The sequence below is a fragment of the Egretta garzetta genome, unplaced genomic scaffold (assembly GCF_000687185.1).
Source record: "Egretta garzetta isolate BGI_Z169 unplaced genomic scaffold, ASM68718v1 scaffold271, whole genome shotgun sequence".
Classification (NCBI taxonomy): Eukaryota; Metazoa; Chordata; class Aves; order Pelecaniformes; family Ardeidae; genus Egretta; species Egretta garzetta.
In genome coordinates this window covers 4,786,936-4,800,349 of record NW_009258669.1, presented here as the reverse complement: position 1 = coordinate 4,800,349, position 13,414 = coordinate 4,786,936, and the positions used below count along the sequence as shown (strand labels likewise).

The 13,414-nt window shown below is 34.5% G+C and overlaps 1 protein-coding gene across 3 annotated transcripts in view; it reads right to left on the bottom strand.

Annotated features, from left to right (window-relative positions):
- Window positions 1-771: 771 nt before the first annotated feature.
- The window catches only part of MAN2A1 (mannosidase alpha class 2A member 1), a 112,297-nt gene continuing 99,654 nt past the window's right edge, over window positions 772-13,414 (bottom strand). For all 3 annotated transcript variants that reach the window (XM_035888471.1, XM_035888469.1, XM_035888470.1), the window contains 3 exons: window positions 9,660-9,854; window positions 4,773-4,883; window positions 772-3,828 (listed from right to left, as the gene is read on the bottom strand). In XM_035888471.1, the coding sequence (XP_035744364.1) occupies window positions 3,676-3,828; window positions 4,773-4,883; window positions 9,660-9,854 (459 nt within the window). In that variant the 3' untranslated portion in view covers window positions 772-3,675. The remainder of the gene's footprint in view (window positions 3,829-4,772; window positions 4,884-9,659; window positions 9,855-13,414) is intronic.

Genomic DNA, 13,414 nt, shown 5'->3' with positions numbered 1-13,414 from the left:
CTTTTATCTTGAAATATCAGCCTTAAAATTATGGGGATTTACACAGTATATGTATATTTTTACATTTATAGGTAAGACTATCCAGTCCAACATCAAGTAGTTTGAGGCACTGAATGAAATTTATACTAATCATCTTTGTAACGCATTATGCTCAAGCTCCATCAGCACTTTGGGAAGTAAAACCGTAAAGCATCTATGCCTGTTCAACGTGTCATATGTAATTGCAGCATACTATATTAACATTATATTATTTTCTTAAAAGTGTTCAGTCTAATTACACCTGAACTGTTATTTTGACTTTATTTTCTAATGGTGTATTTGTTAATTTACAAGAACAGCTTCCATTATATTACTCTCAAATCCTTAAAAAAAGAAATGAGATTAATTCAAGTTAAAAAAAAAATTTAGAATTTTACACCTTCTACTATTTTCTGCTAAGTCAGTGCAAGGTTTCTTTTGTGAAAGAAGAGATACTCGCTCCCTTCCCACACTGTGCAATCACGTGTGTATAACTCTGAAGTTAGCATTTATCTTCTGTTTGGCACCTGTGAAATAGATTGCATCTTTCATCAGGAGTTCATCTCACTGCATATAATTGTCATTCCCAAAAGCTATCAATATATCAACCTTCTCAAAGGCAGCATGCTTGTTGTTTCTTTTTTTTTTTTTTTTTAAATATAAATTAGCTATGGCTAAGGCATTAATGACACTGACCATATCTCACAATAACATTATCTTTTATTAGAGTCTTATTTTACATATCCCCATAAGATATAAAACCTTCCAGGAGAAAATATCAAAAACCTTCAATTGAAATCAGTTTTTTTTTCAGACAATATGAGCAAGTAAACCAAAGACATTTAAGATAAAGGAATGCAAAAAAAAAAATTCAGTACAGGTAAAAGTCTGGTGTGGAAAGTAATTACAAGGTTTTAAACTATTTCTTACACAGCATTGTCTTTAAATCTATAGTGGAAGGTAAGGATGCCTGGTTCTCTTAACCAGTAGTTATAAATCCAGCAGCTATGAAAATAGAAAAAAAAAAAAGAATCATAGAACCGTTTAGGTTGGAAAAGACCTTTAAGATCATTAAGTCCAACCGTCAACCCAACACTGCCATCCCACCACTAAACCATTTCCCTATGATTAAATTAGATGGCCAATGCACAGAAAAAAACAAGAACTTAATCAAAATACCCAATATAACAAAAATACAGCATAAGAACTCATTAAGAGTTGTTGAAAAAAAATCAAGACAACCTCATACCCATCAATAGCCACATTCTGACCCAATTAAAGTAAAATTTATTATCAGACTTTGACTGGAGTTTTGACTTCGTTAAGGATTTCAGGAAAGGTTCCCAAATTGAAGGCTGTTCTGTTGTTACACAGAAAATGCAAAATAAAGCATCAAATCTGCTGGTTAAGGAAGATTCAGGCATCATGATTGTACAGGTGATGATAAAAAAAGAGATACAATGCTATGTGAAACATCTTTTGGAAGCAATTCCAACAGGCAAAATACTTTAAAACTTTATTGCATTAAAATTTTACTTTTCTGCCCAACAAAACTGAAATAGTATCTTAAAAGCTCTCTTGCACAGAACACATAAAAGTCTCTGAAGCATTTTAATTCTGAAGATGCAACAAAATAAATGTTACAAGAACTTTCTGCTGGCAAGTCTACCAAGCTTTGAGTTCCAACAAAAATAGTATTTTCAAATACGACAGCTAAGGAAACTTACAGTACATGTTTATTGCATGAAAACATCCATTTATTGGATCCATCTGATTCTTCCGTTTGTGGTTAGTGGTTCTTATATTCTTGATATAACTTGCACCAGATCCTACTAAGTATTCCATTAATTACAAAACACACAGTAGATTGAATTAAGTAGGGAAATCTACACAATCCCAACAGAGATCCAACCTATTACAATGCATGAAATAAAAGTTTCACTTTCATTTTCTTTTAAGATAGCCTGTAGCTATGTGATATAATTTGATACACTGTGGAACAATAATGATGAAATTAAATACAGTAGGCAATATTAGAGTTAGAAAATAGCACATCTTTTTACCAGTTATAATGACTTTTCATGCATTAGTATTAAAGATAAGCAATGAAGTATGGGAAAGTAAAGCGTAAGCAGGAGATAGAAGAAAGCTATGAAGATAAATGAAGACTAGGAAATGGGATCATACTCAAGTGCATGTTTGTATATATTAACTGTAAACAGCAGCTCTACTTAGGGAAATATTTTTCACACTTGAATGGCTTCAGCACTAGATATGAATTACTTAATATGTGAAAACAAAGCAAAATGTAAGACTCCATTCTTCAGTAATGTGAACACTGGCAATGTAAGTGAGGTTGCAAGTTTGAAAAATGTTGTTTAAAATATAGGCACATGATTCTTAATTAATAGGTCACCACAGTCTGTGACATGCAAGCACATGTTTTGATGGGTTTGCAAACTATGTCTTGCTTACTATCAACTCTCTGCATCAAGCTGCCATTTCCTTGAAAGCAGCTGAATTTAGATTTTACAGTAATTTTTTGTCTGTGTTTCACGTTATGACATCATTTTAATACATTCAAATAGTCAAAATGTTCAGAATAAGATAGCACAAACTTGGTGCAGGAGGACATAGATCAGAGTGTGGCCAGCATTGTTAAATTGGAGATACACAGCTTAAGTATTATATAAACTACCTTTCCCCCAAAAACATTAACATAGACACCAAAATTGTAACAAGACGTATCAAAAAATAAGGCACATTTATCTTGATATGGTAATCTTGAAATAGAAAACTCATTTCAGAGAACATCGGTATCTAAATGAATTTTATAAAAAATCTTGTATTCATGATAATTATGGACATTTCTTATCATACATGATAATGGAATAATTGCACATATCCCAGTGTGTCAAGTAACAAAATGGGAGTTTTATTAAACATTTCCATTGCAAAATTATTTTGTAGGTTCATGTTTTCCTATTTACATAACTCAGGTGAATGGTAGAAGTATTAACATCTACCATCACTTATCACAAGTACTGCAGGCTTTCATTTTACCACAATTAATAATCCCCTTTGTGTTGAATAAATTGAAATTAATTGTGGAATAAATTGAGATTATTGTCATTTATATAAATGATTGTAAATATTTGGACATTAGCTACTACACAAGACCATTTTATTCTATTTTATTTCCAAGCTGCGTCAGGACTTTCTACACGGAATTTTTTGTACATAAATTCATCAAGGATCAGCAAAGAAGGCTGTTTAAAATCCAATCCCCTCTTTATGAAAATTAAAACACCAGAAACATCATTAGTTAGCATTTAACCTGAGATTTAATCTGTTGAGAAGTTAACATCCTTAGAAATTTCTTCACTTGTTGCATTACCTTATACTGATGTTGCTATTTTATGGAAAAAAAAAACCAACCAAACCAACCCCCCAAACAAACAAACAAAAAAACCCCAAACAAAAAGGTTGCTTGCAACATGGCTTTTCACTGTGTTGGTCAAAAAAATCATAGAATGCATGTTTTTCTCACAGTATCCAGAAGCTGGAATAATAATAATGTGCTTCTTATTGCACGTGAAACTTAGAGGAGATATAATTGCAGATTCCTCTTCTCTATCTGAGTATTAAAGCCAGATTTCATCTTAGCCGAATCCGGAACGTATTTATCTCCATAGAACTCATATTTATTTCACTTATATTTCTGGCATCTGGGGGTGAATGCATCAAAGATAAAGATGTGGGTGTAAGACTTTCCACTCTGAATTTGTTAAAGAGTTTATGCACCTTTATCTGGAAAAAAAAAAAAAAAGCAATATATTTAGAACATACAGCATATACCTTAAAATTTACTTTAACCTAGTCTCTAACAATGACCCAAATGATACATCTCCTTACAGGTATCAGCACTGCAAATCTTACACCAAAGATTACGAATATTTTTGAGTACCATGTATCAAATGCTATACACTAAATTAGATTTTTTTAGAGAGTATTCGCATACCACACTTCAAAGCAAGTAAATCAATATATAAAAATAATGATCAGAAATATGTGGATATAAACTCTTCTAGATTCTAAACAAAACAACATTTACTCTTCTTCTTAAAGAAAATCCCAAACCTATTTCAAAAATTTGATTACAAAATTTCTACAGATTCATAACCATCCAGTCCATCTGTAAACTTCAGAACAAAGTTGTATAATTCATATTTCGTAATTTTATGTATCACATCAATTCTACAGCAATTGCAAAACACTCAGATATTTGCAATGGTGTAGGTCACATAAGTGAGCATGGATAGACAAAGCACATGCTATAATAAGCAACAGTATTCAAAGTAGCAGTCACATAATTTGTGAATATGTTAATACTATTTAAGAGATACACTTCAGAAGATGGAATTTGACTCTTTTTACTTCATAAAGTTCTAAAACACTATTAAAAAATATTTGAGTAGAAATGATCCATGTCAAATGAAAACAACATTTACAGGAAGTTAATGAGATTAAAACTGACCTAAAATTTTACTTGTTGATGCTTACATGGTCATTCCTGCACACCAACAGATCCATATCTTTATTAAATGGAAAGCAGCTTTCAAGATAAATGTAACTGTTATCCTGAAAGTGTAATTCTCGAGAAATAACTACCTAGACTTCACCTATAATTTGATTTAAATATCAGTGTTTCTGCAATACTTGTAATGTAAGCTACCCATAAAATGTCAGTATACCTTTCCCTGAGTAGTGGAACAGAGAAGACCCATTTCTCTGTTTGAAAATCTACAGTCGAATCCCTTTCTGTGAAGAATCAGAGCAGCTTCATCAGACGGCTCAATATCTACCTAGAAATAAACAAAATAAAAAAATTACTTAGAAAGTAGCAGAGCTAGAAAGACGTTTTATGACCTCCTGAAATTATCATTACCTTAGAATGACAGAGCCACTTATACCTTAAATAATCAGCCTGGATTTCTTTTAATGTTTATAAGATTAAACATAGAAAAAACTAAACAGAAAAGAGAGTTCAGATATACAAAGTACTACAGAACATAAATGCAAGTTGTTAACCAAGGAGTTCGAAGCTCAGTAGTTGCACACATACAGACTCAGAATTTAAGTGTAGCTATCATAGTTGCATTAATTTGCTTCCCAGAAATCCTGTGCTAATTACAATAGCAGGTTTAAAATACTCATTGTGACTATGTTCTATCAAGCCTTCATTTTGCAAAGTTGCCCTCTAAAAACCAACTCAGCTTAAGCTGTAAACGAAATCGCACACTAAACCACAAGTATTAAATACATTTTGTAAGGCAAGACATACAGTACTCTTGAGCCTCAGTAGGCATCAAAGAGTAACCCAATTGCACCTTCCTAGTTTGGACCAAATCACTAAAAATCACTTAGGACAGATGGTCACAAGAATAGCATATAAATGCCTCAAATCAGAATCTTGTTTTGATACATGCTTCATAAAACAAATCCTAGAACTGGCTGGGAAACTTCAATTTATACAAAAACGTCACTTTTTTTCTTTTACACTAAGATGTAAAAACCCATGAAATTGTACAGCAAGAGAAAACAGCAACAGAAAAGAAATTCTTCTTCAAATTAATGTGCATGTGAGCTATCCTCACACCACACGAGTAGCACATGACAAGACGTCCTTCAGCTGCAAGCTGTTTGCTGTATTGCTACATGCACCTTAGTAATTTATTTTCTATGATGCATTACTTTATTTCCTTTTTGTTGTTTTACATTCTTCAGCTGTTCATCTTATTATATATGTAATAAGGGCATAAAAAAGATGGTTCGATCTGCAGTCATACCAGTCCTTTGCGCTATTTTTCTCTAATTTATTTCCGGTTTATTTGGTTTTGTCCTGGTGCTTTTTCCCAAATGCCTCTGCCATGAATTTATTAATTTCTGGTACTTCGGTAAGTATCTGTTGCCTTGGAGAAACCTATGCCAACAAGCATTAGGCATTTTGTTATGGTTTAGCTTTTGAAGGTGTAACAAACAAGAGAGGTCTTAATCTAACAGGCTTCAGATCCAAACCAATTGTCTCCTAGAAAAGGAGATCTTGGAACAGCTTAGTAGTACAACAAAGTCACAGTATTAAGTAAACACTCAGGTATTAAAAAATGGTAAACTGATTAAACACAGTATTAGTGGCTTTGAGGTAAGTTCCTAACTTAAAATAGCAAAAATTTACTCAACAGTATTTGGAATTGAAATGAGATATTTGCAGTAAAACATTGACTGGTAAAAATTGTGCATAGTTTATACATCATGAATAAAACCCTGTCTGAGAAGATTTTCATGAACAACATTAGCTTATAACACCTAAAATCAGGCTTTTAATTAATGAATGGTGTCTACAGACAGCATATTAAACAAGTTTGCAGTACTTAATATCATTGATGGTTGAAAAAGTTCTTATCCTGTTATTAGGAAGTACCACTTTTTACATTAAGGTAATAATGATGATGTGACAAAATAGTTTTCCGTCTCCAACTAAGAAATACCTTACTTGATTTTCACTGTCACTGATGTGATAGTGTTGCACTTAAAAGTAGACATTTTTATGTACACAAAATAATGCCATCTGCCTAAACATCAGATTAGTGAAATATTAAAATTCATACTGCAAAAGCCTGACCTCCTATGGGGTAAATTAATGTTAAAAATGACAAGCCAGTAATGGGTATCAACACTTTCTCTATTAGAGTGGAATTAACTTGTAGTCATCTGCATAACAAATGCAGTTATGCATTTCAAATGATGGCATGAATATTTCATCTCTTAAGTTTTTAAAATTAAATATTATCTTAATTAAGATTCAAAAGATTTAAAACAGAAAGGCAATAAACAATGACACCTTCAAGAAAAGAGTTTTGGTAAGTATAAGCATCTGTGATATAGCAGTCAACCATTTAGAATTCCCAGGACTTTATCATGCACATAGCATCCACGTGTAATAAGTTAAGATAGCATATGCAAGCCTAAGGCATGTCTGAGCAAGGATGAACCTAGTTTACACCTTCTAAACATGACCACACTAACTGCATGAAAACCTGTAACAACTTTCTCAATTTTCAACAAATAACAATATCCATAATCTTGTAACACTTCACAGCATTGGTGTATGACAAAAACCCCCTAACTACTGTATTATCAAATCTCTGACTGCCTTTTTTGGAAGGGCTGCCAAAGTTTGATTTGATTTTGACGTCCGAGAAACAACATGCAGTTGTCACATCGGCTTCTAGATGAAAAAAAAATTTTGCTAGGCTCTCTCCTAAGCAGTATCCTAGGGCAACGCTGCTAAAATTCTGATGAGAAGGGAAAAACATTTAAGCACTTTTTTATCTGATTACTGTAAGCTAACAGACATGCATTGAAAAGTTCAGGCAACGTGACAAAAACGTGTGTTTATATTTAGTATAAAGGCACAAATGCACTCAGTTTTTAAACCTGGAGGGCCAGTCAGTAGGTAAAATCTATGTCAAACAACTTAAAAACTGGAGCTTTATTATTTTTTTTTAAAATTTCATATTCTTAAAGCATTGGACTCTTCCATGACAGTATCATATATCTTACAACAATAGCAATATTCTTCCCATTGAGAGGAGCAGAGTTTAAAGGGAAACTAGGAATTCCCTTATGTTTTTTCTCATTCATTGCTTTAATGCATTTTCATGCACTCCGATTTCTACCTCAAATTTTAATATACTTTAATTTGGTATGCTTTTTTGTGAAATTGTAATGATACATTTTCTTGAAAATCAACTTCGACAGCTAAAACAATAGAGAAGTAGTCTGCATTTCTGGCAAGAACTGCACTGTGTCAGTTAGCCAGAATTATGACTCTTGTCATTCAAATTCTTGGAAAATGGAGAAAGGAAGCAGAAAGTGAGGAGAGATTTTAAAAGGCCATTTTGGTATGCAAGAAATTCTATGCAGGGCGTACCACCATTTCTGCTGTGGGGAAGAACTGTTCTGTACCTATAACGACAGGCATCCTATCCTATGACTACTGATAACTTTCCCTTTGAAGTACACAAAGTAATGCTGCAAGTTCAAGAGCTGTCAGTCAAGTAATCATTGAAATATACAGTTGTGGACAGGGAAGAGATCATAGCCTCAGACAATCTTATACTGACTGGAATAGCAAGGCCAGTATAGCCCAGACAAAATTGTAGAATTTACTTATGAGTAGTAACATTGAACTCAAGCCAGCAGATGCAGAGCCAGCCTTCCATTTCACAGGTTTCATGGTCACACAATACAAAGGGAGGAAATTTAGGCCTTGAAAAGGAGAGGGGGCATGTTCATGAAGGTCTGCCCCTGAACTTGCCATGATGATGCAAACAGGTGGTGCTGAGCTTGCTGAGGTAAATGAAAGATTTTACAGTGAAGTGTGGAATATACACCTCACATGAAGATTTAATTCAATTCAAAGTTTCCCCCTAACTCTTCAAAGGCATAAGACCCGCAGAAATAAGAAGTATTCCTCTTTGAAATTCAAAATAAGAAACAGTCACAGCTCAAGGAGCGTACATGAGATTGAAGTACTAACAAAGAGTGAAAAAGTAAACTGATTCTTTAAGTTTTAAAATAAAGATTACAACTGAAAATTAAAAACTATGATAAAACAGAAGCTAATGGCAAGTTTTGCAGATATTCTGAATATAATCTGAGGTTATTATAGATGAGCAGTTCTACCTCACCCACCGCTACAACTCTAAGGGAGAAGGGACAACTGTAGTTTTTGAGTATCTAAGTATGGCAGAATTAAAAAGGGATTTAATCCATGATAATGCCACTGGTGAGTGATATTGCAATACAGAATAAAGTTAATATACCCACTTTTCAAAGGGTGTTGAAAAACCGAAAAGAATTTACACAAAAGGTGGCGGAAGAAGGATGCAAACACAGTTCTACTTTTATACTTTCTCAAATAGAAAATTGAAATATGGTGGTTATAATTGTGTAAGTTCCTCTGCAAGGAAAAAAAAACATTTTGAGTACAGAACAGGTTTTCTGTTTGCAGGTTTTTTGGTGGGTTTTTTTGTAACCCTACCAGCGAACAGTTTCACAGGAACGAAGGATTGTAAGCTGATGTTACAATAATTAAAACAGGTCTTGTATTTAAGCTTAAAAATATTTTAACAATTTATTCTATGGATGCTAAAATGTGGTAGATTTTCATTAAATCTTCCAAATGGAATCAGATGGGTTTAAAACTGTATGTTTTATTAAAGCTACAAATTATTGTTCTCCGAACAAAGGCCAATGGAGTTAAATTTTATTATTCTCAATACAGACAGAAGAGGCCAAAGTATCTGCACTTAAACTTTGAGAACGCACTGAAGTGTGTCCACCTTCAGAGACAGAATAATGCACTATGCACAGTATTACGTGAAAAAACACAATTCCTATATTTCACATTACTCAAACTGACACAAGTCTCTAGTTCTTGCAGAATTAACAAAAACTAATCATCACTCTGCAGTTTATCATATCATAGACAACCCCCCCACACATTACCTTCCCAGAATAAAATATTTGATTAGACTGTATCACGTTTGCTCATAAAAATAGTGGTTTGACCTTACCTTTGATTGGATTGTCCTCAGATTGACTATATGCATGTCACAAGGCATGGATGACATGAGTGGAGAAAAAGTGTTTAGCATCTCTGGGACACCTGAATCTGCATATGTTATCATTGAAATTAAAGGATGATTTAAGAAAGAAGAAGTCATATGGCTAAGAAGTGAGGGAAAACTGACTGATGCCTTCTCTTCATTCTGCAAAATACAAGAGAAAATATTTGTAAAATCAAATTAATAAACCATCACGTCTAAATTTTGAAACCCACTTATATGATTCCATTAATTTATTTGAAAAATTTTATTTATAGATTGTCCATTTAATTACTTTTGGAAACTTCCAAACATCCACTATTCTCTTTTCTAGTACTGGGTATGTTTCCTGTTTTTACATATCATTAGAACATCTTTCAAAAAGATCATTAGATGATACCTCATTTTACACTATTCCTCAGGTTTTTTTGTTAGCCTTTGATGTGTAAACAATATAGTTTAGAGAAAGAAACTACCTCCTTGCTACTCCTTTAGCAAGTTGCTCCTATTTATACAGTATCTACTTGAAATACTGACAGTGAGCTAGTCTTTTGCAGGCTTCCTTTTCTGCATAAATTTTTTATCTACTTGCTTCAGATTAATCTAACTTGTATCCTACATTGCTCCTTTTAAAATCTAACTTCTTAAAACTGTTTTCTGGAAGAAACTGCAACTAGCATCTTTGTCTTGGTCCGCAATACAAAAGATTTCTTTCAGCAGTTTTATTTCAACATCATGCCAGCAGGAACTGAAGGGACTCTCTCCCAAGATTTTACAAGTTTTGTACTTTCCCAAGTTTTGTATTTGCCTTGCTTTTACATGGTTGTAGAAGCTGTGTTACAAGTCTGAGGTAAGTCTTACATATTCACAACAGCTGGTTAAAGCTCCATAGAAACCGTAAAAGAAAACAAAGGAATTTTAAAAAGACAATTTGTGTTTTAGAATGTCAGTGATAAGGTAGAAATCAGTGAAAACTTATTTTGCTCTTATTTTTCCTTGCATACTTAATCAGATAAATCCCTGTTTGTTTAAACAGGTGATTTTTAGTGAAAACTTTGCAGAAAGTTTACTGAAAGCACAGTATCTTAAGCATTGATACCTTAAATTTGCATTTTATGATAGGCTGAAAACATGGAAATAAAAAATAAATGGGAGATACTTAAAGCAAAGGGGGGGATTATTTATCAGCTTATAAAGGTAAACCATGACAGTAATACCTGTTTTGGGGTGCGTATGCATGTATGCATATTTATTCATACCTCTGCAGAAGCATTAAATACATCTGACAGTGTAGGAACTGAAAATATCCCAGAGCTGAATTGATGCAAGATGATAATTTCTGGTTTAGTCCTGGTGCTTTTCTTAGTAATGACTAACACTTTTTGCCTCTTTGGTAGCTACTAAGCATTGAGGCTAGTATTTTTATAGATCTATTATGACCCCAAAATTACTTTCCGAAAATGGTAATAGTAGATGGTTGTAGAGGATTGCTCCTCCATGTTCCTCACTACATGTATTTACATGGAATTCCATCTACCACTTTATTGCATGCATCATCAGTGTTGAGTCCTCCAATTTCTTAGCCTTGATTTTTTTATTAACTTGAATAGTTCAGCATTACTGGCAAACTTCCTTGTCATGTTTTTCTCTTCCAATTAAAGTATGAGCATGCTTGCTCTAAGTACAGCTAAACCTAAATCTTCAGTTGAAGTGACTGCATGCATGCTCTATCCACAGGGAAAATGTGCATCTACATGTTCTTTCAAAAAACAATTCACTGTTTCACCCCAAAAGGAACACCATTTACTCTGTCACCATAGATGTGCTAAAGTCAATCAAAACATTTTATTGTCAATTTTCTTACTATTATTCAACTGTTTTTTCTGTAAAATAAGTTGATTGCTTGCATTTGAGAACTTTAAAAAAAGCCCTTGCAACTGGTTCCTAGTTCTAGGCATGTTGCCTGAGAAAGAGCAGAAGACAAAACTATTGTCCAGCAACAACAGCTATTTGAGGTTAGTTTTTCATATGCACTTTCAAACAATGGGCATTCATACTCAAAGCATTTGAGATCATAGATTTTGCTTAAACAGAGTTCACATTCATCCATTTCCTCTACTTTCAACCATTGCTTAACATTCATTACAAACACATCGAAGTAAGAAGTGCATGCCCTGTAAGAAGTGCACCACCCATAAACACCACAGTTCCCCTTAACTCTAGATTTCAGGGACTCCAAGAAGTTGGAAAGAGGAAGAAGGGTGAGCCTTCACAGGAACAACCTTTTTTTTTTTAAAAAAAAATTGTTCCTACATGCAAATTCTCACAGTAAGACATCCTGAATACTTACTTGGAGAGGGGCCACAGTTTGTTATGGGAACAATGAAAAAAAATAAAATCATTCTACTAAGTGAAACTTCATGCCTGGAAGGACAGTGTTTGGTGAAAACAAACAGAACTCATTTAGATGTCTTCGTAATTTCAGAAACAGATGTTCCTCTGAAAATGCCACTAAGGTCATTTGAGAAGAGCCACGAGATCTTCCTGAAAGCTTCTGTTCCATGTACAGAAAAATACTGTGTACACAAACACAAGCATGACATCCATGGGTCAAAACCTTTCCCAAATCCCAGACAACAGAAGTAGAGGAAAAAACAGGAGGCAAGTTTGTATATTGGCTGACATTAAAGTAAAAAATCACCCATCGTAAAAATATCAGATAAATCCCTAGCCTTGTTTAGGAAAAGGGAGCACAGGCCAGGTCAATCTTCTAGGACTGAATCCTTCAAAGGCTTCTCTAAGGCTAACAGAGGTAATGTGAATTAAAAAGGTGTTTTTAATATAAAGCTGCAGTAATGTATATTGCAGTTGAGAAACCAGGCAAGATGGAAGGAAAGACACTAGAAACTTTGAAGAAGAAAGAGGGTGAGAGAGAATCATTTACTATCAACGGGACAAAATTCTCAGATAACCTGTAGCAGAACCATAAAGAGAGGCTCCTCAATTCCTAAATTCTGGAAATAACTGAGGATTGCAGAGAAACACAGTCTTGAAGGACTCTGGCAAATGCTGGAATGAGAGCTGATTCAGCTTGGCTCTTCAGCAGCTCTTCCTCCATGCTCAGGATCGGTGCATCCCTGTGAGTAGGAAATCAAGTAAACGAGGCAAGAGGCCTGCATGGATGAACAAGGAGCTTCTAGTGAAACTCAAAGAAAAGAGTAAGCTCCATGGAATGTGGAAAGAGGGTCAGGCCACTTGGGAGGCATACAGGAATGCTGCTAGAGCATGTAGGGAAGCAACTAGAAAGGCCAAGGTTCACCTGGAACTAAGTTTGGCAAAGGATATCAAGGATAACAAGAAGGGCTTCTTCAAGTATATCAGCAGTAAATGTAAGACTAAGGGAAATGCGGGGCCGCTGCTGAATGAAATGGGTGCCCTGGTGACAGAAGATAGAGAGAAGGCGGAGCTACTGAATGCCTTCTTTGCTTCAGTCTTCACTGTCGAGGCTGGCCCTCAGGCTCCCCAGTCCTTGCAGGTAAGCGAGAAACCTTGGAGAAAGGATGACCTTCCCTCGGTCGAGGTGGATCAGGTTAGGGATCTTTTAAGGAAGCTGGACACCCACAAGTCCATGGGCCCCGATGGAATGCACTCGCAAGTGCTGAAGGAACTGGCAGATGACATTGCTGAGACACTCTCCATCATCTATGAAAGGTCGTGGAGAACAG